Below are 26,395 nucleotides of genomic sequence, written 5' to 3'. Positions count from 1 at the left end.
CTATCAACCAAAAAATTTTAAAAAACTTGCCAAATTACCTTCATGCTCAGCTTGCCAACGCCCGTTACTAGTATGTCACTCACCAGCATTTCTGCAATGTATTCCGCATTCTCGACGTCAAACTCCTCCTCCGAACGAACACTCGGTGTATTGTGGATGTAAGCATCTAATTCTTCAATCTTCGAAGTACTCGCAAAACTCAATCCGACCGCTTCTTCCATTTCATTGTCCAATGTATTCGCTGCTCGTTGACTTTCCCGGGCTTGATTGATCAATGTATTAATCTGTTCGGTGTGCTTATTATCCTCATCTATGAAACAGATCGCCTCGGCCAAAGTTTGGCAGATTACTGATTTCGGTTTGATGTTAACGGTGGAAACGAAACCTTCTGCCGAAGTGGAGGGTTGAGCTTCTTTTGGTTCTTTAGCTTCTTTCAACTCGGCTTCAGTTTCACTCTCAGCTGCTTCTAACAACTTCGAATACAGGGCCATATATAACAGCTGAATAAGTACTGAATTACCAAGCGGTCGAATCTCAGCGGGTAGAATCTCCGTCAGGCAAGTAATCACTGTATATAGACAGTCAGGCATGCAATCCCACATTTCCGAAAAGCAAGACAAGGAGAGTGACATTGCCTGGTAAACGCTAGCTGTTGTTTGTACAGCCGAAACAAGCATAACAATGATCGGCTCCAGTATTGGGTAGATAAGATGCAGTATGGCTTCCAGCCACGGTGGACGCTTCTGGTTCCAAACCTGTCGGCGATCCAAGCAGGATGCCCAATCGTTCATTTTACTCTTCTCCAAGGCAGAAATCAGCGTTTTGTTAACGTCGGATGTTTTACCAGCCATGATGACGATGTAGGTTAAACCCATCAGCACTTGGTAGTTGGTTTGACCAATCGGGTCTGAAAATTAACGTGCAAAACAATAGAAGAAAACATTTACCAGTTCAAATTACCTTGCTGTTCCAGTGACCACTGAACGATATCGTTACATTCCAAACCACAGAGGAAACCTTCGCATTTCTTCGACATACTCTCCCGATTGATGGATGGTTGTTTCGAACTTGTTATGAAATTATCGCACGATGGCAAATTCCTGATCAAATGATGAAAAATCATCGATGACAGATGAGCGTCGCGCATAAGAAGAACCTTCAGTAGCAACCACCAGTTGGCCTGGGGAGCCGCCAGCAGGACCTTCAACTCCAACGAAAGTGCCGTATTCGTTGGAAGTTCAGAGCAACGCGTAGCCCAATGACCATTCTGATTGACAGGAAACAACTTTGGCATAACGAAAATGGTCCAAGGTGTAATAAGCCCCTGACGCTGATTAAACATAGCGATCGAGTTGACTCCTTTCTTGGTGATCTGGAATTAGGTGTATATTTTATTTGATGACCCAATGGTCTGTAAAAGCAGTTACCTTGTAGAGAACACCCAAGGGGACACCTCGTAGCAACAGGCAGCAAAAAAGTTCATGGCACTTCGAGTGGATGTCTCGAATGATCTTGCTCTGGCTGGTTATGTTGAGTCCAACGAAGGCCTCTCCATTTTCACAGATAGCCGGCAGAAGCTCGCCAACGCAGAGCAAGATATTTGAAATGTCCACCAAAAGAAGCATTGAGCGAGCACGACTCGGAACGGTCTGGGTATAGCGAACAGTAAGAACGGTAAGAGTTTCGTTCAGCATTCCAGCGAAAACCCGCTGTGCCATCGTTGGGGGTACCGAGTTCCATAAATCCTGTTTTGTACCTTGCATATAAAGCCACCACATTTGAATAGTGTACGAACCACGCTCGGATTCGAAAAATGGATGCTGACTTTCCCAATGTAGACAGTCGGAGTCCTGAATGATATAAAGCGTAAGCAAACGGCAGTGAAGATCGAGTAAACGTTCAGCCAGCGCTTCCGTCATCTCGGAATACTGCTTGTAGCTCATCTTCAGCGAACCACCCTTCTCGTCACCCTTCGGCGGACAAACATTTTTCGTAACGCATCCGAGCCAAACAAAGAGACTGTTTTTGACTAAAGCTGCCGCACCGATCGTGGCCGTCAGCACAGTGAGGTCGGCATGATCCAAAGCTTCCTGTGACAAAGTGTGGAGATGTTCCAGCAGATTGTCCACCGATTTGACCACCAGCAGGACAAACTTCTCCGGATCCGAAGACTTAACTATACCGCCACACCCGGCCGCTTCGTCACTGTCCTTGCCATGATGATCCTGGAGGACGTCACTTAGATGTAGCAAGCCAGAGTATTTCCGATAGGCTGCGAAATATTCATCCTCCAGCCAGACTACTATCTTCACCGACGCGAAGGAAGCTGAGCGCGGAAAATCCAGCTTGCCACCTACAACACCAGGACAGATATTCTCCTGGAGAACTTTTTGGTTGGCCTTGTTGAAAAGAAAATGTTACGTAATAGCAGATTTTATGCGATGGAATATTTTTACCTCGTAGTACTGCAAATCTCGCTGGAGCAGAATTGGAATTCTGTCCATAAGATTGCCTTCCTCCATCACCTCCATGGTAGATATTTTCGTTTGACTCACTTTCACTTTCAAGTTAAAATCCAGTGGATCGGTCTTACTGGCGTGCCTTTACACTAGGATTGTTTCCCTCACAGTGATGTGCCTATCGATCAAACAAAACGTACCCTCGACCTAACGAACTTGACCCACTTAAATGGCACAATGGTAATAAAAAAAACGGAAATCATGGTTCTCCGTCGCTAACAACTGTTGCATACAACATCACGCGCCTCCATCATCTAGGGAAAACATGTTTAGCCGGCTTTAACTTTGTTCAACCCAACCGCCCCAAACACCTAGAACTGGATTCTGTAAATGAATAATAAATTCAGCTCTAACAGTAAAAGTTCATCATTTGAGAAAACATCCGTTGTCTCTGCAATTTCATTAATCACATACCGAACTGACTTCGAAGGGAGTTTTTGTGGAAGCCGAATGTTTCTACTGTCGCTCGAGAGGAACGTGAATTATTAAATTGTCTAGAACCAGATAAACTGCAGTACCCGCCCCAGGCAGGGCATAAAAAGTTTTCTTTTGATCTAAACCTAACCGATAGAAAGTTTGGCTCAGATCGGATAGTTTTGCAGGGGATCCAGGTGGAAAACATAAAAGTGAGAAAAGTGCACCTACAGGGTACGGACTTAATTATCATGCTACTAACATAATTTTCAGAGCAGCTATTCTTTAATGAACCTCTGTTAAATAGGTTTTTTCTCAAACGATTTGGTATTTTTCAATAAATAATTCGAAAAAGTTACCTAATCGCTTACGAAAACGAGGCCGTTTCAAAATGTCGCCGAGATTTCAAACTTAAGTGAAGCGATTGCTATTGATATCCCATTCAACGATGCCGCACAGAAAACATTCAACTTGTCTCGGTGCGAGGAAAATTGACAACCGAGGAACGAATACTCTCTTTTTTGCCATCTGTTTATATTTGACATTTCTTCCATTCTATTAAATATCGAGGTTTAAAATTCAGACCAGTAATGTTGTACGCACCCTGTACTTGTTTTATTCCACATGCGGTTTATTTCGAGCTAGGTTTTCAGCAGCATTTGAGGATTTTTTTACATTTGCTGTATTTGTTCAAACATTATTATAGATCATTGCACATAAAAAATAACCTCACTTCTCTGACACTTCCCACGGGTTTGTTTACAAGGTGTTGGAACTTTTTTTCCATTCACCTTTTAGTGATAGGAGTGAAAATGAATGATACGAGTAAGAAAAAAATCGGAAAACTCTCCGCCTATACGATTTCGTTACCACCAGGCAGTAAAAGCGCTATGCTGAAAAAATTTGGTCTATCGGGCTCGTAAACCCATATGAAGCACACCTCAAATCGCACGACATCTCATCCTCGGTGACGGCAGGCCATATCGTGAACTATTTGGTCTCCCCGCAAACTGGAGAAGCATTCACCGAATTTAAAATGTAGAGAACAAACATGTTTACACCTCCACCGAAAGTTTTCCTCCATTTGAAGGGCATTAAACCAGAGTTTTCTTCGTTTAGCACTTGAATTGTTCAGGTACCGGTTGGGGAAATTGGATGGAAAGTTAAAATAACTGCAATATTTTAGTTTATTCTTGGAAACGCAGTTTTTAACAACGCACTTCCGCATTTCCACTCTAGCCAAAAAATTTACAAGTCCATGTAAACAAACCCGCGTTAGCTGTCAAATCTCGTTCTTCTTTTTTGTGACGTCACCGTGCAATTGTCTATTGTATCTTGATGAAGAAAGAACGTCTAGTTCGGTTGACATACCTATGTAATAAAAATGATGAGAATTTCATTGATGTCAAACAGTCATGGCTTACTCTACATAATTCTAACACTTCTTATTGGACACCTATGGCCACACTTTTTTCACCACTGCGACTGACGATGTACAAAACCCTAATTAGACCCGTAGTTATCCATGGACTCGTAACCGTGACGCTGCTCACGAAGGACATACGCGCACTGGCCGTATTTGAACGAAATCTGTTTGTTGCGGACAATATTTGGTGGAGTACAAACCAAAAACGGACAGTGGCATAGGCGTATGAACCACGAGCAGCAGGCACTACTTGGAGAGATTGCCATTGACCACCTGCAGGCAAGCTGCAGGCACTACTTGCTTTTACCCATGCTGAGCAACCTAAGCTGAACAGCTAAAGCCCTTGGTCTCCCCGGGACCGCCGTTAGGCATAACTTCAGGGAGAGGGCCCGTCGTGCTTTACGCACTAACCTCTATGGGTAGCAGAGCAGCCTATACAGGCCAGTTAGTTAACCGTTAACTAACTGGGGCACGTCGATGGTTTTCCGTCGATTGGTGCCCTGCAAAATACTAACGATCTGTGATGCTGCCGTGATGACCGCATCCCAGATTTCCCTATTTTCGCACATCCTACGCACTATATTCTCTGGCGTGGTGTCCATCCCACTTATTGCCAGCATTTCGTACCGTACCCGCTCGAAGCGCGGACATGTGAAGAACACATGCTCTGCGCTTTCTTCCGCACCCGTACAAGCGGGGCACATAGGGGACTCGGCGTACCCGAACCTATGCAGGTACTGCCTAAAGCAGCCATGGCCTGACAGGATCTGTGTCAGATGGAAGGTTACTTCCCCATGGCGCCTATTAATCCAGCCTGCTAACTCTGGAATGAGTCGGTGTGTCCATCTACATTTTGTAGTGTTGGACCACTCCCGCTGCCACCTGGCCATTGAGGATGACCGTATGGAGTTGCGAATACCCCTCGTGTCGCGTTGGTCGAAGCACTCTACATCCTCTTTGACGATGATGATGATGGGCATCATGCCAGCCAGGACGCAAACCGCCTCGTACGACACTGTTCGGTATGCGCACGCGACCCTTAGGCGCATTAGCCTGTACGTACTCTCGAGTTTGCCGCGATGGCACGAGGTACTCAATACCTTGGACCACACTGGTCCTCCATACCTGAGTATAATCGTGGTGACGCTAGCAAGGACTTTGCGCCTGCTGCTACGAACCGCCGAGCTGTTTGCCATCATGCGAGATAGCGCTGCCACAGCCATGGAAGCTTTCTTGCAGGTATAATCGACGTGGCTCCCGAACGTGAGCTTGTCGTCGATCATAACCCCCAGAAGCTTCAACGAGCGTTTTGAGGCGATAGTGCATGTACCGGCACTAATCGATGCCTCCTGCTCAGACTTTCGTTATTTACAACAATAACTTCAGTCTTATGGTGCGCTAGCTCCAGTTTCCTGGAGTGCATCCAGTCTTCCACTACGCGTATTGATAGCGCGGCCTTTAACTCTACCTCTCTAATAGACTCGCCATAGACCTCAAGAGTTATGTCATCGGCGAAGCCCACGATCACCACCCCTGGAGGGAGTGTTAGTTTTAACACGCCGTCATACATAGCGTTCCACAGTACCGGACCCAGGATGGAACCTTGCGGTACACCTGCGGTAACCGGAACGCTTTTCTGACCCTCGTTTGTGTTATACACTAGCACTCGATTCTGAAAGTAGTTGCCCAGAATCTTGTACAGCGGCGTCGGCACTCTGAGACTCTGTAGCGCTAAGGCTATGGAGTCCCAGCTGGCACTGTTAAACGCGTTCTTCACGTCAAGCGTGACGATTGCGCAGTAACGAATGCCCCTCCTCTTGCGTTGGATTGCAACCTCAGCCGTTCTGGTGACGGAGAGAATTGCATCCACCGTGGACCTACCTTTTCGAAAACCGAACTGGTTGCTTGATAGACCGTTCTCACTTTCTGTATATTTCACCAGTCTATTGAGGGTTACCCTCTCAAGCACCTTGCCCGCCGTGTCCAGCAGGCAGATTGGTCTGTATGCCGATGGGTCACCTGGTGGTTTCCCAACCTTCGGCAACAGCACCAGCCTCTGGCGCTTCCACACGTCCGGGAAGAGGCAGTCGTCAAGGCATTTCTGCATGACCGCCCTGAACAACCCGGGGGCTTCTTTGATGGCCGTCTTGATGGCCAAGTTCGGGATTCCGTCTGGTCCCGGAGCCTTGCCTACCTTCAGGGAGTTTGCGATCTCGATCAATTCATCTTCCGTCACCCTTACCGCATCGTCAGCCTCTGCACGGCTGCCGTCACTCACGGTAGGTGGTGACTCGTCAGCCGGAGGCCAGGGACTTGGTTCGTGGCTTGGGAAGAGGCCCTGAATGATCGTTTCTAGCATCGCTGGTGATTGTTCGGCCGGGGCTAGCGCACCTCTAGTCTTGGTCATAACGATCCTGTAGGCGTCACCCCACGGGTTCGAATTGGCACTGGCGCAGAGTCGTTCGAAACAGGCTCGTTTGCTGGCTCTGATTGCGCTCTTAAGCGTTGCCTTAGCGGATCTGAATGCGACACCGCGTTCCGCTCTTTGCTCGTCGGAACGTGCGCGTTGCATCCTCCGTCTTGCACGGAGGCATGCATTGCGCAGGCCTGCTACCGTTTCGCTCCACCAGTATGTCGGTGGCCTACCCTCTCTAGGCGGACGAGACCTAGGCATCGTGGCGTCGCACGCCCATGACAGCATCGAATTTAGATGGTCCACATCCGGGAGCAGTTCACCCCCTTCGTGCTTCCATCTAATTGCCTGCCCAAAAACATCTGCATCGAAATGCAATGTTTTCCAGCCGTTGAAGGATGGAATATTGGCCCTACTTGCTGCTTGCTTCCGCACGCCTACCTCATAGCGGATCGATTGGTGATCGCTATTCGTGTAGCTGTCGTCTACCCTCCAGTTCGTGATCAGTCCCGGGCTGCAGAACGTCACATCGATAATCGATTCGGCACCGTTTCTACTGTAGGTGCATTTTGTACCAACGTTAGCCAAGTCTAAGTTGAGCTTTGCCAAAGCTTCCAACAAGACCTGGCCCCTCTGGTTTGTACAGCGACTCCCCCACTCGACAGCCCAAGCGTTGAAGTCACCCGCAACCACCGACGGCCATAGGCCCGTCAGTTCCACGGTTGCTTGATCGACCATCTGCGCGAACGTTTCGGTAGACCAACTTGGCGGAGCATAGCAACTGCAGTAGAATACTCCATCCACTTTGGCAATAACGTACCCCTCTCTGGAGGTCGACACAATCTCCTGAACCGGGGACCTGCCTGTCGTGCAAATGGCCGTCTTCCCAGACTTGTCCGATACCCAGTTACCGTTTCCGGTTGGGATACGGTATGGGTCCGAGACGATGGCCACGTCCGACAACGACTCAGCAGCCGCTTGGTGTAGCAACTGCTGCGCCGCATAGCAGTGGTTCAGGTTTAACTGTATCACCCTCAGGCCTGCTTAGTAGCCGGCCGTGCAGCCGGACACTTGGGGCCTCCCATGACGTGTTTGGCGTCCCGTTTACCGGTGCATACCAGACACTTGGGAGGTGTGCAGGCACTACTTGGAGAGATTCCCATTGACCACCTGATGAAGGTCGGGAGGCTACAATGGGCCGGGCATGTCGCGAGGATGCCTGACGACAGTGCGGTAAAATTGGTTCTCTTCAAGGACCCCACCGGCACCAGGAATCGGAGGGCCCAACGGGCTAGATGGCTTGACCAGGTTGAAGCGGAAGCGGAACAAATTTAGGTCAATATTCAGAGGTAACTTCTGATGGAAATCTTACTGACGCCGGTACACTGGCAGTGTTGGCAGAAAAAAATATTTTTCAACATAAATTTCGACATACTCAACTTTGAACAGCTCTAGTATTTTTTTTTTTGGCACACCCTAGCTCTTTAGTGTCTTCGGCCAAGTTGTTAGGCATCAAAAAACCTACCGTTTGAAGTCATGAAACCTATGGTTCGAACCATTTTGAGCTCTTCAGAATGGAAAATGCAAAAAAGTTGGTTTTTCCATACAAATTCCCATATAAATTTAAAATGCAATGCGCCCAGCGGAGACAAAACCAATCGACTTGCAATAAATTCAGGATTGTTTGGGGCCCCAAACAGAACAAAAAAAACTTGGTTCTGGCTTTCTGCTATCAAGTTTTGTTTACAATGGGCCGGGCATGTCGCGAGGATGCCTGACGACAGTGCGGTAAAATTGGTTCTCTTCAAGGACCCCACCGGCACCAGGAATCGGAGGGCCCAACGGGCTAGATGGCTTGACCAGGTTGAAGCGGAAGCGGAACAAATTTAGGTCAATATTCAGAGGTAACTTCTGATGGAAATCTTACTGACGCCGGTACACTGGCAGTGTTGGCAGAAAAAAATATTTTTCAACATAAATTTCGACATACTCAACTTTGAACAGCTCTAGTATTTTTTTTTTGGCACACCCTAGCTCTTTAGTGTCTTCGGCCAAGTTGTTAGGCATCAAAAAACCTACCGTTTGAAGTCATGAAACCTATGGTTCGAACCATTTTGAGCTCTTCAGAATGGAAAATGCAAAAAAGTTGGTTTTTCCATACAAATTCCCATATAAATTTAAAATGCAATGCGCCCAGCGGAGACAAAACCAATCGACTTGCAATAAATTCAGGATTGTTTGGGGCCCCAAACAGAACAAAAAAAACTTGGTTCTGGCTTTCTGCTATCAAGTTTTGTTTTTTCCATATAACGATTCCCCACCCTAATATACATACGCTGGATGATGGTGGCATCTCAAACCACCACAGTGCGAGTCTCTTTCAGTTTCGGGTTGTATTAACCCAACGATATCTGAATCGGATTACCGCTGAGGTGGGGTCCAACTCAGATCGAAGGGAAGCCGAACTGAAAGAGGTAGGAACTGCAGCTAACCACTACCACCGCCGCTGTTGCCCGCTGCTGATCCACTTCGCCTACTGCCATCGGTGTTGATGTCCGCTACTGCTGTCTGCTGCTAGTAAACTGAACTGATGGAGTGAAATGTTCGAACGGTACCTTTTATACCAAGGCTTCGTCAGTTACCCAACGAACAATTTTGTTGATTTACAGCTTTTTAGGCTGCTATTGGGTGGATCTCGGCTGAACTACAGCCTTATAAGCTTGCCAACAACAAAATTGTTTGTTGGGTAGTTAGAAAGAAGGAGGGGCTAAGTAGATAATGAAATCACAAGGAACGTAAATAAGCATCGGAAACAGAAAGTGACAACAACAATAATAACAAAGTCAGATCGATTGTATCCGTTAGTGTCGACTGTGCTTGGGAAGAGAGGTAGTGATTGGCTGCGCGGTATGATTTAGACAATCGATATTAATTACCAATTTTTCAATAGTGTATCTTAAACAATAGTTTGTTTTTGTTACATAATTTAAACCGTAGAAGAATTTCTGATCGATTGATGCCAAAACCTCGAAAACCTGATTATAAATGACTGAAAAATAAGCGCTCAAAACCTGACCACTTTTCCCTGGTTTTCCCTGGTTGAATTACTAGATTTTCAAATTCAGGTGCCCAACTTCGATATAGACGTTAGTCAACGTCAAAAATCACACGCTCATACCAAATGCTCTTTACACATGAATACCAATAAACCAACCCAATCGTTTTAACAGGTCGACCCATGTCGATTTATAATTGAATTCACGGTATTTTGACGTGTTTTAGCATTCGACGCGTTCTAGCATTGAAATCTGAGTGTAAAAAGATTGATTTTGGTATGCATGACATGGCAAACCGAATTGTAAGACACTTGAAGTGAAACGTAAGTGTATTCCACTTAGGGAACATCCATAAATGACGTAGCATTCTAGGGGGGGGAAGGGGGGCTTGCAGTTTTGCGACGAAATGAGACAAGGAGGAGAGTGGGGGGGTCAAGCCAAGCTACGTAGCAAATATAAACTAAGAAAAATATTTGGATTTTTCTAATTATTCTTTTTTATTAAGGTTTTTTACTGTTTAGGGTTATTTTTATTACTTTCTTGTTTTTTCTTGATCATCTTTGATACAATGTTTTTTTTTTTTGATAGTAAAATTTGCAAAAAAATTGTAATGAGGGGGGAGGGTGATGTTATAAAGCTACGTCATTATCTAGAGGAGGGTCTGACTTTGTGACGAAATGCTACGATGGGGAAGGAGGGGGTCAAAAAACCTAAAAAAAAGCTACGTCATTTATGCATGCTCCCTTAGATATGAAATGTTTCATCTATTAGCACAGAAGTAAGTGGAATCCACTTGGCAGTAACGTGTCGATTTTTTATAGTGTAGTGTCGCCGTTGCGGTCTCTCCGATAGATGTTCGAATGCTGCACCAGCCGTCGGGAGGCATGCGCCAAGCCCCTCCGCCGTGAGTAGTACCGCTTCGAGCTGTTGCGCGTATTGCTCCGCAGTCTGGGGGTTCCAGAACTGCTTGATGATGAGCCGTGGGGATCGGAGATGTCGCGAGTGGTTCAGGTCGACAGTTTTGAACACCACGTAGATCATGTTGCGGGCTTAGAGGCAACATTAAACGCAGGGGTCATACTTCGCCTGAGTCAACCCGAACTCCTTTAGCAGCTGGTCTAGCTCTCTGTTCCAGACGTGGCTTGTCTGCTTTAGACCATACAGTGCCTTATTTAGTTGGCACATAAGTGTTGGATTTTGACGGTCTTAGAATATTTCCTCCGTCAAGTCACCTTGGAGGAAAGTGATCACGCGAATAGATGTCGCAGCAAACTGTGACGAGCCACCGAGGAGTATGTTTCGTCATAATTTATTCCCTTTCGCTGCGAAAAACTTTTGATGACGAGGTGTATACCCACTTGCAACGATCACCTTCCTACCTTTAGAAAGTTAAGTCAGAGTCCACGTGCCGTTGTCGATCAACTGCTGCTGAGAAGCCACACAGCTGAACTGGTTCGACATCTCAGGGTCCAAACATGAACCTCTTGCCTCAGTGGTTGCTTCAGCATGCTGGTAAAAATTAGAACGGGCACACCTTTGCACGGTACAACAAAATCATTGTACTCGCCCGGAAGTTTGGGCTCCCGACCACTGCGCCTTAACACCTGTGACCGAGGTGGATCGTCAACATCCAGCGTGATGACCATCGGTGTGCTATCGTTAACTTCTAACACCTAGGAAACGACATCAGCCTCGTTAGGTTACATCATGGCTTTCGAATACCTTCTTCGTCCGCGGATCGTGAGCTCGGTAGCCCTCTGTGTCCTCGTCGAATTCAACCATACGGCATTTGTATGCCTCGGGGTCACACCTACGACGCTTCTGTTTCGGATTGGGACCATTACTTTTGCTCCAAAGATCCGTATATGGGACAAGTTTGGTAGCACTTCACGTTCTGCAGCAATACCTTATTCCGTGCCATATAGCTCCTGAGTCAAAGTACCAATTAGCATCATTGACTTTTCTTTGAGCGTCCTAACAATGACCTTTCGGATACGCTTCAAATTATAACATAAACAATGATTTTATGAAAAAGTCTCTTATTAACAGTTTCAATTCTAGACAATCCTCAATTTTCGTAATACTTGCGAAACTAGACAACAGCTTACCTATGCGCAACAAAAAGGTTCGCAAAATTTCGCATTAACAAAGTTGTTTTATCAGAAAAGCTATAACCTCAAAATTTCAAAACAATAAAAAATAACAATAACATTGAATCAGATTTATAGAACAATCCCAAATGCATGCACATCTTAGCGGTACTTTCGAATTGCAAACTATGTATCTCAGGACCATCGGCCGAATCAGAGTGCAAAATGTTGAATTTTTGGTGTAAGCAGAACATGCTCTAAATTGTATCAAACTCAATCAAAATTAGAGCAATTATTAATAATAAAAATTATAGATTTATAGACACGACGGATATATTTTAGAATTAACCGCTGTCGAATGTAAGTGAAGAAACGTGTAAAATTTGGCGTTATCATCTTTCTCACACATCGTAATCATTCATAACTCGGCATACTGTAAAGCTCGGTTTTCAGAACACGCACAATCGACAGTTTACACCAAACTAAAACCCTGAGTCTGTTGGATAGCCTGCAGTAGTTTGTATTTCAGTTTCTCCTTCGTTTGATACTGGGGTAGATCCAGAAGGTTGAAGCACGTGTGAGCTACAGGGAGAAATTTATCGTCTGTGGTGGGTTGAATGTAGATCTGCAATATTTAAAAATGAATTTATAATTTTAATTGATACCCTAATACCAAAAATATGCTTACCTTGATAGCCTTCATACCCTGAATCGGTATGCGATCACAGCCTGTTAGGAAAAGCAGAAAATTCTTTTTCTCCTCTAAAGGCAACTCGTGGAAAACTTCCCAGAACCAGCGTATCTAATAATTAAAATAGTGATTGTTTGCAATAAAAAAATAAATCAAACCCACCGTTTGATCACTAGACTTGTATCCGTTTCTATATTCGGCATTCTCTTCCAGTGCCAGCCAGTCGTACTCCTCGTTTCCAATGACGACAGCCATCAGTTCTTGTGCTTCAAACAGCTTTAATACGCGACCTCCACACACTTTCATGAATCCATTGTAAAACTGTTTGAATGATTTTGCCACCGATTTGTTCAGTATGTAGTCAATGTAAAGTTTGACAAACTCCTCCCTGCAAAAGACGAATGTTAAAACAAAATCTTTCAGAAAATATCAGTCTCAGATTACTAACTTATTTTCTTGTGTTACTCGAATTTTCTCGCCATTTGGTTTTAGCTCGATCGTTTGAATTTCGCCGAAATAATCTCGGGTGGTTGAAAAGGTCAAATCAAACACTTCCTCGAAATCTGGCTCTGAGTAGTCCAGAATGCTCTGCATTGAATTGGCAACTATTGGAGCTAAATCGCGAAGATCACCGATATCCACTGCTTCACCCAGCAACTTTTTATACAGCGCCAACGGGAATGGAAGATTGATTATAGTGAAGTTGTATATCGCCAATCCGCACAAGATTCCGATCAGCGCAAACATTCTGTCTTCATTCTCGAAGAAATCCTCAGTAAACCAAATAGCTCGGGAATCTTCATATGTTTTGAACATTCCATACTTCGGATCCAATACGTCCTTGAGCAAAAGCATGAAAAACTCTTTGGTCACTCCGCCAGCATCCTCTGCTTCCTCACCATGGAAGCGTATTTTCAAAGGTTTCTTCAGATCATTTTCCGTGTATTGCGCCAGTTCTCGTATGGTATCTGCTACAATATTCTCTCTCGTTACATTTAGCACAATAAACTGCGAAACTGTTGCATCCGGGTTGAACATGGCAAAGAAGCTCGCGGTTACGGCACTTTGCATCGCCTGGTGCATCTGTATAGCTTGATCCGTTTGCAGAAGCCTTGTTTTCGATGATGCGTTGAAAATGAATGGATAATTACACAGTGAGAAATAGTTTCCGTGCGCATCCATTACCCAGCGTACGTAGTCCTGTCGAATATCGACCAGATCATCGATTTCATTGATTTGAAACTGTTGTTGGGTGAGCTTTTGTGATCGCTGAGTATTGTTGATTTTGTACAAGATTTCCAGAATGTTTAGCATTAATGCAAGATTTACCTCATAGCAGAGTGCTTGCCTTTCTTCGCCACCAACCGGTTTTGGGAACTTAAAATTTATTATGTACAGAATAACACTTTTAAAATTTTCAACTAACCGTTCGAAGTATTCTTTCGTTTGCCGAGACCACCACTGGGAAACAATTTGTAACGGTATTTTTTGCAAGTTCTGTACTGCTCGACTGAAAGGCGAATGCAATTTAAGGTAGTTCTTCGAATTGATGAATTCATGGTACATGGGAAGCGTCAAGTATACTCGAAGGGTTTCTACGTCGGCAGGTGAGGCAACTAACGAACTAAGTAGATCTGAGGAAATAGCTTCCCAGATAGATTGTTTAAGCGTATCATGCTCGATTTTCCGAATGTTTCCGAAAGCCTCTTCGGCCGCTTCGATGTCCACTCCTGGATGCTTGGATGTGCAGCACAGATGCTCACCATTCGGCATTAACCAGGAACCGTTGAAGCAGGCCAAACTTTTGAACACCGTTTCCACCAGTGTAATCAGGTCCATGTCTACGGTTTCGTCATGTTGAATAACGGATAACTTCTTACTAGTTTCGACAGACATCGAAAGAATTTGGGTAACTGGTTCGTACAGCCGATAGTCGGCGGGACTGATTTCTGTTAGTGTCAATGTTGTAAGCGAAACAAAACACTGATCCCCGCCAGAGAATATTTTACTGACGACTAGTTCGGGGGGCTCTGTACTCGGTTGAATCGAAGAGTCGACCTGGTGATGGTAAATCATGTTTCTATATAACAACTTCCTAAAATGTACTTGTAATAGTACTTACCCATGGCCCCCGTACGATCTGTGGCGTATTAAAACTGGTACTTACTCCCACGCCCAACTGACCAACACCTCCTAATCCAAAGCCATAGATTTTGCCCCGTGACGGTACAAAAGCTAGTGTGTGCCGCCGGCCGCATGCAATTTGCGTTATCTTGCTACCCATTAATTCGAACACCATTCTTGGTAGTATTTCATTGCTATAGGTTCCATGGCCAAGTTGCCCAAAAGTGCCTGCCCCGCAGGTCAAAACACCACCTTCTTGTGTAAGAAATACAGAAAAATCGTCTCCGCAGCTGATATACCGTACACCGAGGCTACGCAGCGTTTTCAATTGGGTCGGATAACAGCGTGAATTGAGATCGTTTAGGCCAAGTTGACCGAACGTGTTTTTACCCCAGCAAAATATTGCTCCTGATCTACAAATGAAATGTTTCAATTATTGTGTACAACAAAATAAAATATAACAGCAAATTTTACTTGGAAATGGCGAAGCTGTGACACCCACCGCAAGCAATAAAAGCTATTGGAACGCCTGCTAGCGATTTAACCAGCGCTGGGCTCGATATCTTTTCATTAGTCATTCCCAGTCCCAGCTGCCCGTATCCATTGGCACCCCAGGCATACAACTCTCCACTATTCGTCAGCGCCAAACAGTGCATTTGACCGGCAGCAATCTGGACGATAGTCTTCGTTGCAATCGATTTGACCATCCGAGGCGTGGAAAAACTGCTCTGATCGCTATCGTGTCCCAGCTGACCGACGGCATTTGAACCCCAGCTAAACAACTGACCCCAGTTGGTCAAAGCTAACGAGTGTGCCGATCCACTGCGGACCTGCGTAATGATATAGTTCTCCAACGAAGAAACAAATTCTGGTTGTAGGGAGAATATAAAATGACGAAAAAATGTTACATAAAAGCCAGAATATTTTGAATTGTGAGCACAGAAAAGAAATGCACACACCAAACAAAATATTTCCGTGCAGCTTATTAAATAGCAAACCTAACGAAAACTACAACAAATTAATTAAAATTAGCCAAAACAGGGCAATAAGCAAAAATTAATAAAACAGATCTACAAATAAAGTGAATACTAGTGTAAACGTTTGTTGTGGCAAAAGTGTCACATACTAAACCGCGACATACGTGGCCTTTTATTTGGCACGTCGGCGGTGTCGTGCCCAAGCTGGCCTAGGTCGTTGTTTCCGCAAGCAAACAATTTGCCATCATCGGTCAGGAGCAGCGAATGTGATCCACCACAAGCAACCTGCTGTAAGCTGGTTGCGTGACACCAGCTCATCTCTCGAGGAAGCATTACCTACAATTGAAACCGGTTATTGATGCAAACAATCCGTAAGAAGTCACACTCACCTGCTCTTCTTCGATTCCGCCCAGACCGAGCTCACCATGAACGCTATTGCCCCAACAGTAGATGGCCATCTTAAGTTGAGATTAATACTTCGACTGACTGCGAGCAAACAAATCTGAAACAAATTTACACGAATGTCATGACTTGCAGCTTCACACTTCTAGAAAAATCGACGTACTTTTCAAATGCTGCGGTTTACTGTTCTGATAAATTCATAGATATAGTGAATTTAACAGCTGATAGTGCGTTTGGTGTTCCATTGTAAACACAAAAAAAAACAATTGAAAAAGAGAAAATCAATATTGACAATTCGATGTGACGTAGAACTTTCGTTTCTTTCTACTGACACAATTAGTCCGTAACTACGATCCACTTTTATTCTAGAATAATCTTATATTGATAAAAATATTCGCACCGTGTGCGAAAAAAAGTTGGACAGTGACCGAATTTATGACGACGAAAAGTCTCGAAAGAATAATAACAAAACAAACCTGCTGTTCCAAATATGCTTGGATTTGGGTGTTTCGGAATTTGTGAATGCTTCGCCATATAACTAAAAACCTGTTTCCAAACTTAACAAACTCTTGATAAGCCAAATTTATAATTTTATGTGTTATAAAATCGCTTCCAAATTGTGCAATTAAACTCAAATGCTCAGCGATTTTAAACCACACACTGAATAACAAATTCATGCAGATTTCTCTTTTGACACCTTTCGTCAAATCAAGTGGCCATTTTCAAATGGTCGTAGCCACTTCGATCGAAAACATCGAAAATTTGTTCCGATAAGTTGTTGGAGAACAGCACACAAGATTAATTGGGCGGGTGAGGTGCCAATTTTAGAAGACAACGTTTCATTTTGAACCCCCTCTCCCCCTGCACCTCAATAAGCATTGCTAGAAAAAGGAAATAAAAATGCTCTATTTTCTTAATTTTGAGATAGATTGATTGCGTTATTTAAAATTATGCCGCTGTTAGAGGAAATTTTTCAGTCCATAATTTTAATAAAATTTAGGCCCGAAACAAAACAGTTCTGATTAAAATGAGTAATTTTTTACAAAGTCTCAAGAATAAACTGTTAATTTACAAACAAATTTTTAGGCTAGCAATGTTATATGCAGTTTCCATCTAGACAAGTTGTTGTGCAACCAGGAAGAAGACACTTCAAAGGATTCAGAATAAACTTTTGAAAATGATATTGAAGTGTCCTCCCTGGTTTAGCACAAACGAACTACATAGGCTCACTAATGTAGAAACATTAGAAAATATGTCAAGTCAAATTATCAACAAATTCCAACAAAAATCGTTGCAATTCTCAATTGCACCGATTAGCTCACTTTATAGTCAGTAAAATAGATTTAAGTTTATTTTAAGTTTTGTTTTATTCTCGTTATTTTTCTGGAGGGGCACGTCTGTTTGTCTGTGGTAGAAGTATGCTTTATTGAACATAAAATAATAAATTAAAATTAATAATAAATATTTTTTTTTTTTTTTTTTATTTTATTAAAGACACTTTACACATATGGTGTGCATTCGTGTCTGAAGATATAATATTATAACTGGTTGTACAGATTGGATTCTTTGAGATACGTTATAACTTTGTTTTCATCATCTGTGTTGTTCTTGAGAACTGTTTGAAGACTCGATGCATCGATGTTGGCATTTATCCGTGCGTCTTGATATTTTCTGCAGTCCAGCAAGATGTGCCGAACATCCACAGTGGTTCCACAACATTCGCATTCAGGTGGATCAGCTTTTTGGATCAGGAACCCATGAGTAAGCCTAGTGTGTCTAATTCTGAGTCGTGTTAGCACCCGTTGGTCAGCTGCATTTTTGCTGTCGTTCCATGGGTTGGTGGTGTGTTTAATCTCGCGTAGTTTTATGTCCCGTGATGCGTGCCAAATGAGGTCCCATTGCTGTCGTATGGTGTGTTTGATTTCCCTTACTGCATCCATGGCTGGTATGGGGGCTTCCTGTGGGTTGTTATTTCTGGCTTGTTTCGCCAGATGGTCAGCCATGATATTTCCTTGGATACCGGTGTGGCCAGGAATCCAGCAGAATTGGACGTTTCTGTTCCGTATGGCCTTCTCGATGTTTTGGATCCAGGGATGACTAGATTTACCGGATTCGAGAGCAGATAGGCAGCTAGCAGAATCTGTTAGGATGGCTATTGGGGTTGAGTGCCGGAACTTAAGTGCCATGTTAATAGCGTGAGCCTCCGCAGAGAAAACGCTACAGTGTTGTGGTAGTGCTTCCGATTTTGAAATGCCTATCCCGAACAAGCCTGACCCAACTGTTTCGTCACCTTTGGACCCGTCGGTGTAGAGCAGGGTGTACCCGTGTAAGCGTCGCTCAATTACTTCATGTACTACGGGGCGAACCTTATCTGGAGGGTCACCAGCTCTGATTTGTTGCTTCACGTCCCATATTATGAGCGGTTTCGGTGCATTCCATTCACGGTCTGTTGATCTTGGCCGTCGGCAGGTGTTGGGAATGGTCGAATTGGTCTTTCTAGTGAAAAGATCTCTAGTTCTGCGGACCACTGGGAGGTTCGAAGCGTCGCAGCTTTTTTCTTGCAGCCGGATTGTTAGTCGTGCTAGAAGTTGTAAAACAAGCAGGTCGAAAGGCAGTACTCCGGCTTCGGCCATTATAGCGAGTGTAGGGCTAGTGACGAAGGCTCCGGGAAGCGAGTCTGACCATCCGGTTGTATGTTGGTGTTAATAGTTTCACGGTCGAGTCTCCTCTGCTAATTATTCCCATTCCATAAAGTAAGCGTGATGTGATAATCGCCGATCCTACTTGCAGAAGTGAGCGACGGGCACCTCGAGGTAGTCTTGCTCCAACGATGGTCAAAATGCGTAGTCTGGTGGCGCAATTTTTAACGGTCAGCCTGCAGTGGGCTCTAAAGCTGAAAGTTCGATCTAATATAACTCCCAAGATTTTGAGCTGGTTTGTTTTTGGAACAGGGATGCGGTCAATAGTTATGTCTTTCTTTGGTTGTCGGCGAAGATTGGGGCTCCCATAAAAGATGGTTGATTTGGTCGGCGATATTGCGAAGCCGATGCTTTTTGCCCATTTGACGACCGCGTTGACTGCAGTTTGTAGTTTCCGACCTAGCCTTTGTTTTTTAGAGCCAGTCACAACCAGCAAGATGTCATCAGCGTAGAGAAGAATCTGGACTCCATTAGAAACAGCTTGAAAAACCGGTTGCATTGCCACGAGGAATAGAGTGACGGATAAAACAGAGCCTTGCGGGACTCCGTTCTCTTGTGTATGTATCTGTGATAGTTGCCCTGCTACCGCTACTTGAAACGTACGATTCGATAAGAAGCTGGCCAGTATGTTGAAAAGCCGTCCTGATACACGCCATTTCTTCAAAGTCCTCAGAATGCCATGCCTCCAGGTAGTGTCATACGCCTTGGAAATATCCAGCGACGCGATCAAACAGTGTTCGTCTTTGTCTGGTAGGTACCTTTCTAGGTTCGCGAAATGCGTGTCAGTCCCGTGGCCGGATCGAAAGGCATGTTGTCGTCTGTAGAGTCGTCCATTGGCTTCCAGTTCCGTAATTAGTCTCCTATTAATCATCCTTTCGAAGACCTTGGATATGCAGCTTATGAGTGTAATGGGTCGAAAGGCCGCCGGTCCAGTTTCGGTTGAGTTTGGCTTGGGTATTGGGATGACGATACCAGTCCGCCAACTGCTCGGGAAAACACCGTTGTGCCAGATCCGGTTGAACAGCTCCAAAAGTGCAGTTTTTACTGACAAAGGAAGCCGTCTTAGCATTGGGTACCCGACTGAGTCGGGGCCTGTGGAGAGACTTCTCCCTTTATCGAGCGCCCAGATGAGTTCACTGAGGGTAAAATCCGCGTTGTATTTCTTATAAACACCGGTCGCAGGTTTGGAGGAACTGCGCCCAGCTTTTGCCTTTGCTATTTGAAATGTTTTTGGGTAGCTGGAGGTTGCTGACCTTTCGTTGTAGCGGTGAGCCAGTATTTCAGCAACTTCTGCAGGATCGTCAGTTGGACCTGATGGGCCTCGAATAGCTTTAGTGCTATGGCGGCGTTTGCCACCCAGTGTATTGATGCACTGCCACAATTCCGTCGTCGAACTTGTAGGAGAGATCTTGGCCACGAAGGTTTCCCATGATTGTCTTTTGGCGTCCCGGACAGCCTTTTTTGCGGTTGCTCGAGCTTGCTGGAACGCATGCAGGGCCTCAAGTTTTTTCGGTTCGTCGTCAGTAAGCCGCTGTAGGGCTCGCAGAGTTTTCCTCCGAAGTTTGATAGCGATTTTAACCTCCGGGCACCACCATGGGCCCGCCTTGGGACCCGTCTTTCCGCTTGTCTGTGGAATGCTAACTTTTGCTGCCGACAGTATCCGCTCTACGAAGGTGTCCAAATCGAGCAAAGCGCCGGGTCGGATTGAAGCTGAGGTTAGCCGTTCGAACTGGCTCCAGTCTGCACGATCGTAGAGCCATTTTTGCCTAGCCTTTGCAGACTGTGACCACCCGGGGAAAAATATTCCGATAGGGAAGTGATCACTGTTGTGCGTGTCGGGTAGGACTTTCCAGACTAGTTTCGGGGCGAGTAAGTCCGAACAGAGTGACAGATCGATCGATGACATGGAGCCATTAGCAAGGTTCAAGCGAGTAGGAGAACCATCGTTTAAGATCACGAGTTTTCTCATTAGAGCTTTTTCGGCAATAAACCGACCGAGGGTGTCTGCACGACAGGATCCCCATGCAGGGTGATGTGCGTCCCCTAGTACCAGAGCTGGTTCAGGCAGTTGCTCGAGGAGCCCTGCCAGTTGGTCACCGACGTGTCCTGAGTTAGGCGGAAGATAGATTGAAACCACCGTAACAGCTGTGGGTATCTGCATGTGAATCGCTATCGCCTGCAAGGTGGTCTGGATCTGGAGTCTTTCGTAAGGGATCCCTTCGCGGATTGCCAGGCCAACCCCATGGGTCCACGTATGGCTGGGGCCGGTTTCAACCAGTAGTGTGTAATCCTTCCCAATGAAATCTGCGGGTATAGTTTCGGCGTTGACCATAGTTTCTTGGATGGCTATTACAGTAGGTTGATAGTCCGCAATGAGTTGCTTTAACTCACACTTGTTAGCGCGTAGACCACGGAGGTTCCACTGCAACGCGAGGCATCTCTCCGAAGGCCTATTTTGGACATCCGGAATCGATTCTGATAATGATGGTGAAAAATGCGGTGAATTATCCATTTCTATTGTTATTGGAGTGGTTGGGAGCGGGGTGGGGATTGTCTGTAGGTGTATAGGGGGGAGCGCTAGAGGGTGTTTTTAGTTTTTGGGCTTTGTTCTTGATGGGGATCGGGAACGGGGGATGGACTGTGTAGAACGGTTCCCATTATCGATGTTGTTTGTAGCTGGCTGTTGTTTGTTGTGCTTCCTTTTATTGTTGCTGTTATTTAGTTCAGTGATGGGAAAACCGAAGAAAGGTGATGATTCGATGCCGTTGGTGTCCGCTGTGTCCATTTCGTTGGTGTCTTCTGTATTGTGAGATGTCGATGCCGCTTCAGACTCTGGGGATATGACACTCTCCGGGCCGAGCTCGCCCACTGGCGTCTCAGTTGGGAATTCGGTCGAGGAGATGGAAATTTGACTAGCAATTGAAACGGCGGATTTGGATCGGTCCCGTTGTGTATTTTTGTCGACAGTTTTGTTGGTTTTACTGCGCCTTGCTCGCTTGATTTCGGTGAAATCCACGTAGGGATCGAAGCTGTTTTCCGCCGAGTTTCCAGCGTCAGCGCTGCTCACGGTGTTGGAGTTCTTGACGACGTCCGCGAGAGTGAGGCGGTCATTGACGGATGGTCGCAATGATTTAGCATATTCAGCGCAGGTTTGGGTAAAGTGTACATTTCGGTTACAGTGTTTGCACGTCGCCACTTGCCCGCGGTAGGTGACGAGTGACATCTCTGTATCGATGTGTACGTAAGATGGGCTCGGTTTGGAGAGAACCATTCGTAAAATACGAACGCCGTTAGGTACACCAGGCCAAAAATCTTTCCAGGTCTCTTCTCGCACAGAGTGAATTTGTCCGTATTCATTCATCCTTTGTACCAGTTGATGATTGGTAATTTTCGGTCGAATGTCATGGATCCTAACATCCATTGTACCGTCCTCCATGGATAGAGGAATGCGGTAGAGTTTTCCGTCGTGTTCCAGCTCGTGTTGCATGTTGTGGCTCTGGACCATGTTCTGGGCCATCTCGGGGGATTCAGTTCCAACGTAGACACGGCCGTTGATGATTTGGAGGTGTTTGACCTGAGTCGGGGGAAAATTCAGTTTCTGCACAATAAAGTCAGAGATGTCGGTGCATTTCAGCCTGTTTGGGACTGCCTTGAAGTTGATGACGAAGGTTCGGTCGACCGTAGAGGTCATTTCGTGTCCAGGGGTGTTCCGTTAGCGGAAACGATGATGTAAAAAACTTGCACGACGGACGGGGTCCGCGAAATATCGAAAAATAAAACACACTCGGAGCTGTTTTGGAAAACACGTGCGTCCAAAACCAAAGCTGTCAAAGTACTCCTGATATATATATATATATATATATATATATATATATATATATATATATATATATATATATATATATATATATATATATATATATATATATATATATATATATATATATATATATATATATATATATATATATATATATATACATATACATATATATATATATATATATATATATATATATATATATATATATATATATATATATATATATATATATATATATATATATATATATATATATATGTATGTATATATTGCATTTTAAAATTGTTTTATTTGCATTGACCTGCAAAAGTTGTTTAAAATAATCATTCTGGCATCAACGGTGTGGAACGTTCAAAAAAATTTCAACGGGGATGACGGACGTTACGAAAAGAAAAATAAGAAGCCAGCTGTCTTAGCTTTTCCCAGGGGGAATCTATATGTCGAATATCGTGTAACCGTGACCAGCATATTTGGCAACAAGGCGTCCGGTTGTTTTGGTTTTTGTCGTTTTGATTGAAGTAAAATATAGTATAATTGTAACGTTCTTTTCAACACAACTCTAGAAATCGCGGAAAACTTTTATTCATACTGCGTTGCGTAGTGAAATTTGGTGGGAGCAGCCTGCATTTAGCTAAAAATCATGAAGTTTCCTCGCCACACAGGAAATCTTTTAAACGTCATGGACCAACAAACTTCATGGACCAGAATTGATCGACGATAACGCACACATATATGAAATTTGACAGCAGTAAATCCCCCCTGGCTTTTCCAGTTAAATCGAAAAATTTATTGGCAACTTTGCGTATGAGTTTGTTTATTTGGCTCACTTGAAGCTGAACTTGATGGCTCGTGTGTACATATCACTTTTCACCTTAACACTGCGAATGAATGGATTTTATTTCAATTTTATAAGTTGCATGGAAACATCAAAAAATGAATACCGCATTTCGTGATTCTGTGTAATTTTTATACTGATTTTGGATTAATCTAGAATAACTCAAGCTTTTCTTGAAAACAAGCAATTTTTTCCTTGATTTTGCAACAGGAATTATTGCTGATTGCATCTGAAACGCGAATTACAGACAACTTGCAAGCAAAATGCAGATAACGTGCACGCCAGATTGATCGTATACCAGTCAACTAGAGTGATCGCGACAGAATGCCTTCAATAATCGTATCCATACAGTCTATCGCGTTCACTCTCGTATGCTGGTATACGATAAATCTGATGTACAAGTTGTTTGCATTTTGCTTGCAAGTTGTCTGTAATTCGCGTTTCGGCGGAAATTTGCAATAAGTGTTTTGCTGAATATTTTTCATTCTGCTCTCTATAAAAGGTCCGGAGAAGTCAGAAAAACAAAAAAAAGTTTGGTAGTGGTAGTATGATGATATAAATATGGACGAAGTTTTGTTTTATATGTTGTTTGTAATCTAATTTTCATTGTTGACGTAGAATACGTCTTACGGCAACAATTACAGGGACCCACTTACAATACAGGGATCCAATTTCAAAACCGAAAACCATCGAGAGCGTCACAAAAATTGTCCAATTTCAAACGTTTTGAACCCAGTCAGTTTCCAACCGATTTCTGACATTTTTGCAGCAATCGATTGGAAAATCATTTAAGCCGTTTAATTTAACCCGTCCAAATGCAGAAAATTGTAATCCGATTGTTCAAACTATTGTAATATTGAAAATTGTTGAACAATGTCGAAACGCAAATGTCGATTTTTGATTGGTCGCTTGCTGCCTTTCCCTGAATAGGACGACAGAATGGAGTACCTAGTTAGCCGGGAATGCACTCTTTGGGCTATATAAGAGACTGTTTCTCCTCAAGCAAATCAGTTCAATAGCAGCAGGCAGCAGCATCGGACATCAACACCGATGGCAGTAGGCGAAGGCAGCGTGGATCAGCAGCAGGCAACAGAGGCGGTGGTAGTGGTTAGCTGCAGTCCTACCCCTTTAGTTCGGCTCCCCTCCGTAGCGCGTGTGTGCATGTTTATAGCGCGTGCGGCACCGCAACCACCACCGCCAACGCCACCGGCACCACCACCGGCACCACCACCACCACCGCCACCACCATCGCCACCGCCACCGCCATCGCCACCGCCACAGTGATTATCACTGTGAATCATTCAAAACTAAATAAAAAATTTGTCATGTTGAAAAAATATTCACTTGTCAATAAATGGCATTGACAAACACAATTAACCTCAAAGTTTATCTGAAGTTAACCTCAATTCAGTGTATTCCCAAACCTATTCCAAGAAATACATTGGCATAAGACAGGCTGTCGTTTTCTACGTTACCTCTGCGGTCGTGTCTTACAAACAACCTCCTCAACTTTTTTTGTTTTTTGTTAAATAAAAATATCAAATAAATAAATTTTTCTGGTTGCATTGGATTTTGCGCAAGGCAGACGAAAATAATGTTCAACCGGGGATATGTTTCATAGCAAAGAAGAAGAGAAAGAAGCCACTTGGCCACTCTTCTCTTAGGTTTTTATCACAACAAATTCCAATCTGAATACATCAACACACGGGCCAGATATGAAACGTGTTTCAAAACTAAACGCGGGCCACGAGAAATAAAGCAGAATGCCTACGCACACTAGTGAACGTGTAAACCCATGTAGAGTTGTTTTTGTTTCCTCCAAACTGTAAATCATCGCAGCTCGTTGCTTCGACTTTTTATCACTTTTTACCATTTTTGGTCGATTATGTTTAGCAGCTTCTTCCGAGTGATGATCACAAAGAAAAAAATTTTTAGAAACGAGTTTAGAACTCATAAGTGTTCAATTGATTATTTGTCCAGCTGCTAAAACATAGCATTGCAAACAAAACAGCGATTTGTAGATATTTTTCACAATGAGCACTAACACATTCGTACGTGAATAGGTCTATAGACCATTTTACGCTCGGCAGAGCTGCATGCCACCACGGGTCGACGTGTGGCGATCGTCGAGGGCGCACAATACAGGAGCCAGCGTGGTTTCGTCCATACTTCGGTATGGTGGGCCAGTGTGATCCAGAGCGCTAGGTACTTACACTTACCGTGGTAAACTGGAAAGTACCTACAGGCTCATGTGCCTGAGAGTTGCGAGTGCGTGTCGTACGGTGTCATACGATGCAATCTGTGTCTTGTCCGGCATGATGCCTATCAGCATCGCCATCAAGGAGGACAGAGAGTGTTTCGACCAACGTGACACAAGGGGCATACGAGGTACCAGAAGGTCATTCTCGATGCTCCGCTGGCAGCGGGAATGGTCCAACTCCACAAAGGGCAGATGGACGCACCGACTCATACCGGAGATATCCGGCTGGGTCGGGAGACGACATGGTGGAATGAACTTCCACCTGACACAAATCCTGTCAGGCCATGGTTGTTTCAGGCAATATCTGCACAGGTTCGGACACGCGGTGTCCCCCATGTGTCCCGAGTGCGTGGAGGAGGAGGAGACTGCTGAGCATGTCTTCTTCGTATGCCCCCGTTTCGTAAGAGCGAGGAGCAACATGATGGCTGTGAGCGGGCCTGGCACTACTCCGGACAATCTTGTCCTGAGGATGTGCGACGACCCGGACATCTGGAACGCGGTCTGTGCGGCCGCCTCTCAGATTGTTCTGGAGCTGCAACGTGTGTGGCGGGTCAACTACCAACACGCCAGTGGTAGCTAATTACCAGTCTCCAGGTAGTTAGCTAGGAGGTTATAAGAGTAAAGAGGGTGCATCACGCACAAAAGCCACTCCCCGACGTAATACTT

General features: G+C 44.6%; 3 protein-coding genes across 7 annotated transcripts in view; all 3 read right to left on the bottom strand.

Moving 5' to 3' along the window:
• The window catches only part of LOC129721570 (uncharacterized), a 29,717-nt gene extending 27,101 nt beyond the window's left edge, over positions 1–2,616 (bottom strand). For all 3 annotated transcript variants that reach the window (XM_055674303.1, XM_055674301.1, XM_055674302.1), the window contains exons 1-4: positions 2,457–2,616; positions 1,428–2,399; positions 961–1,372; positions 39–907 (exon numbers count right to left, since the gene is read on the bottom strand). In XM_055674303.1, coding sequence (XP_055530278.1) covers positions 39–907; positions 961–1,372; positions 1,428–2,399; positions 2,457–2,531 — 2,328 coding nt within the window. In that variant the 5' untranslated portion in view covers positions 2,532–2,616. The remainder of the gene's footprint in view (positions 1–38; positions 908–960; positions 1,373–1,427; positions 2,400–2,456) is intronic.
• A 9,238-nt stretch (positions 2,617–11,854) lies between these two features.
• On the bottom strand, positions 11,855–16,808 carry LOC129721567 (probable E3 ubiquitin-protein ligase HERC4). Of its 3 annotated transcripts, none has more exons than XM_055674291.1 (10): positions 16,589–16,808; positions 16,276–16,333; positions 16,100–16,212; positions 15,860–16,046; positions 15,208–15,601; positions 14,732–15,146; positions 13,058–14,667; positions 12,772–12,997; positions 12,607–12,720; positions 11,855–12,543 (listed from the first exon to the last, which is right to left on the bottom strand). In XM_055674291.1, the coding sequence occupies exons 3-10, from the start codon at positions 16,166–16,168 to the stop codon at positions 12,391–12,393; spliced, it is 3,168 nt and encodes a 1,055-aa protein (XP_055530266.1). In that variant the 5' UTR covers positions 16,169–16,212; positions 16,276–16,333; positions 16,589–16,808; the 3' UTR covers positions 11,855–12,390. The 3 variants fall into 3 exon arrangements, with proteins under 3 accessions (XP_055530266.1, XP_055530268.1, XP_055530267.1); XM_055674293.1 differs by having other exon boundaries at positions 15,875–16,046; XM_055674292.1 differs by lacking the exon at positions 16,276–16,333.
• An 842-nt stretch (positions 16,809–17,650) lies between these two features.
• LOC129719545 (uncharacterized) lies at positions 17,651–18,745 on the bottom strand. The gene has a single exon (XM_055670940.1). It carries the CDS (start codon positions 18,743–18,745, stop codon positions 17,651–17,653), a length of 1,095 nt encoding a protein of 364 aa, XP_055526915.1.
• Positions 18,746–26,395: the final 7,650 nt, after the last annotated feature.

The sequence above is a fragment of the Wyeomyia smithii genome, chromosome 2 (genome assembly GCF_029784165.1).
Source record: "Wyeomyia smithii strain HCP4-BCI-WySm-NY-G18 chromosome 2, ASM2978416v1, whole genome shotgun sequence".
Lineage (NCBI taxonomy): Eukaryota > Metazoa > Arthropoda > Insecta > Diptera > Culicidae > Wyeomyia > Wyeomyia smithii.
The sequence above is the reverse complement of the archived record's forward strand: the minus strand, read 5'-3'. Positions and strand labels throughout refer to the sequence as shown.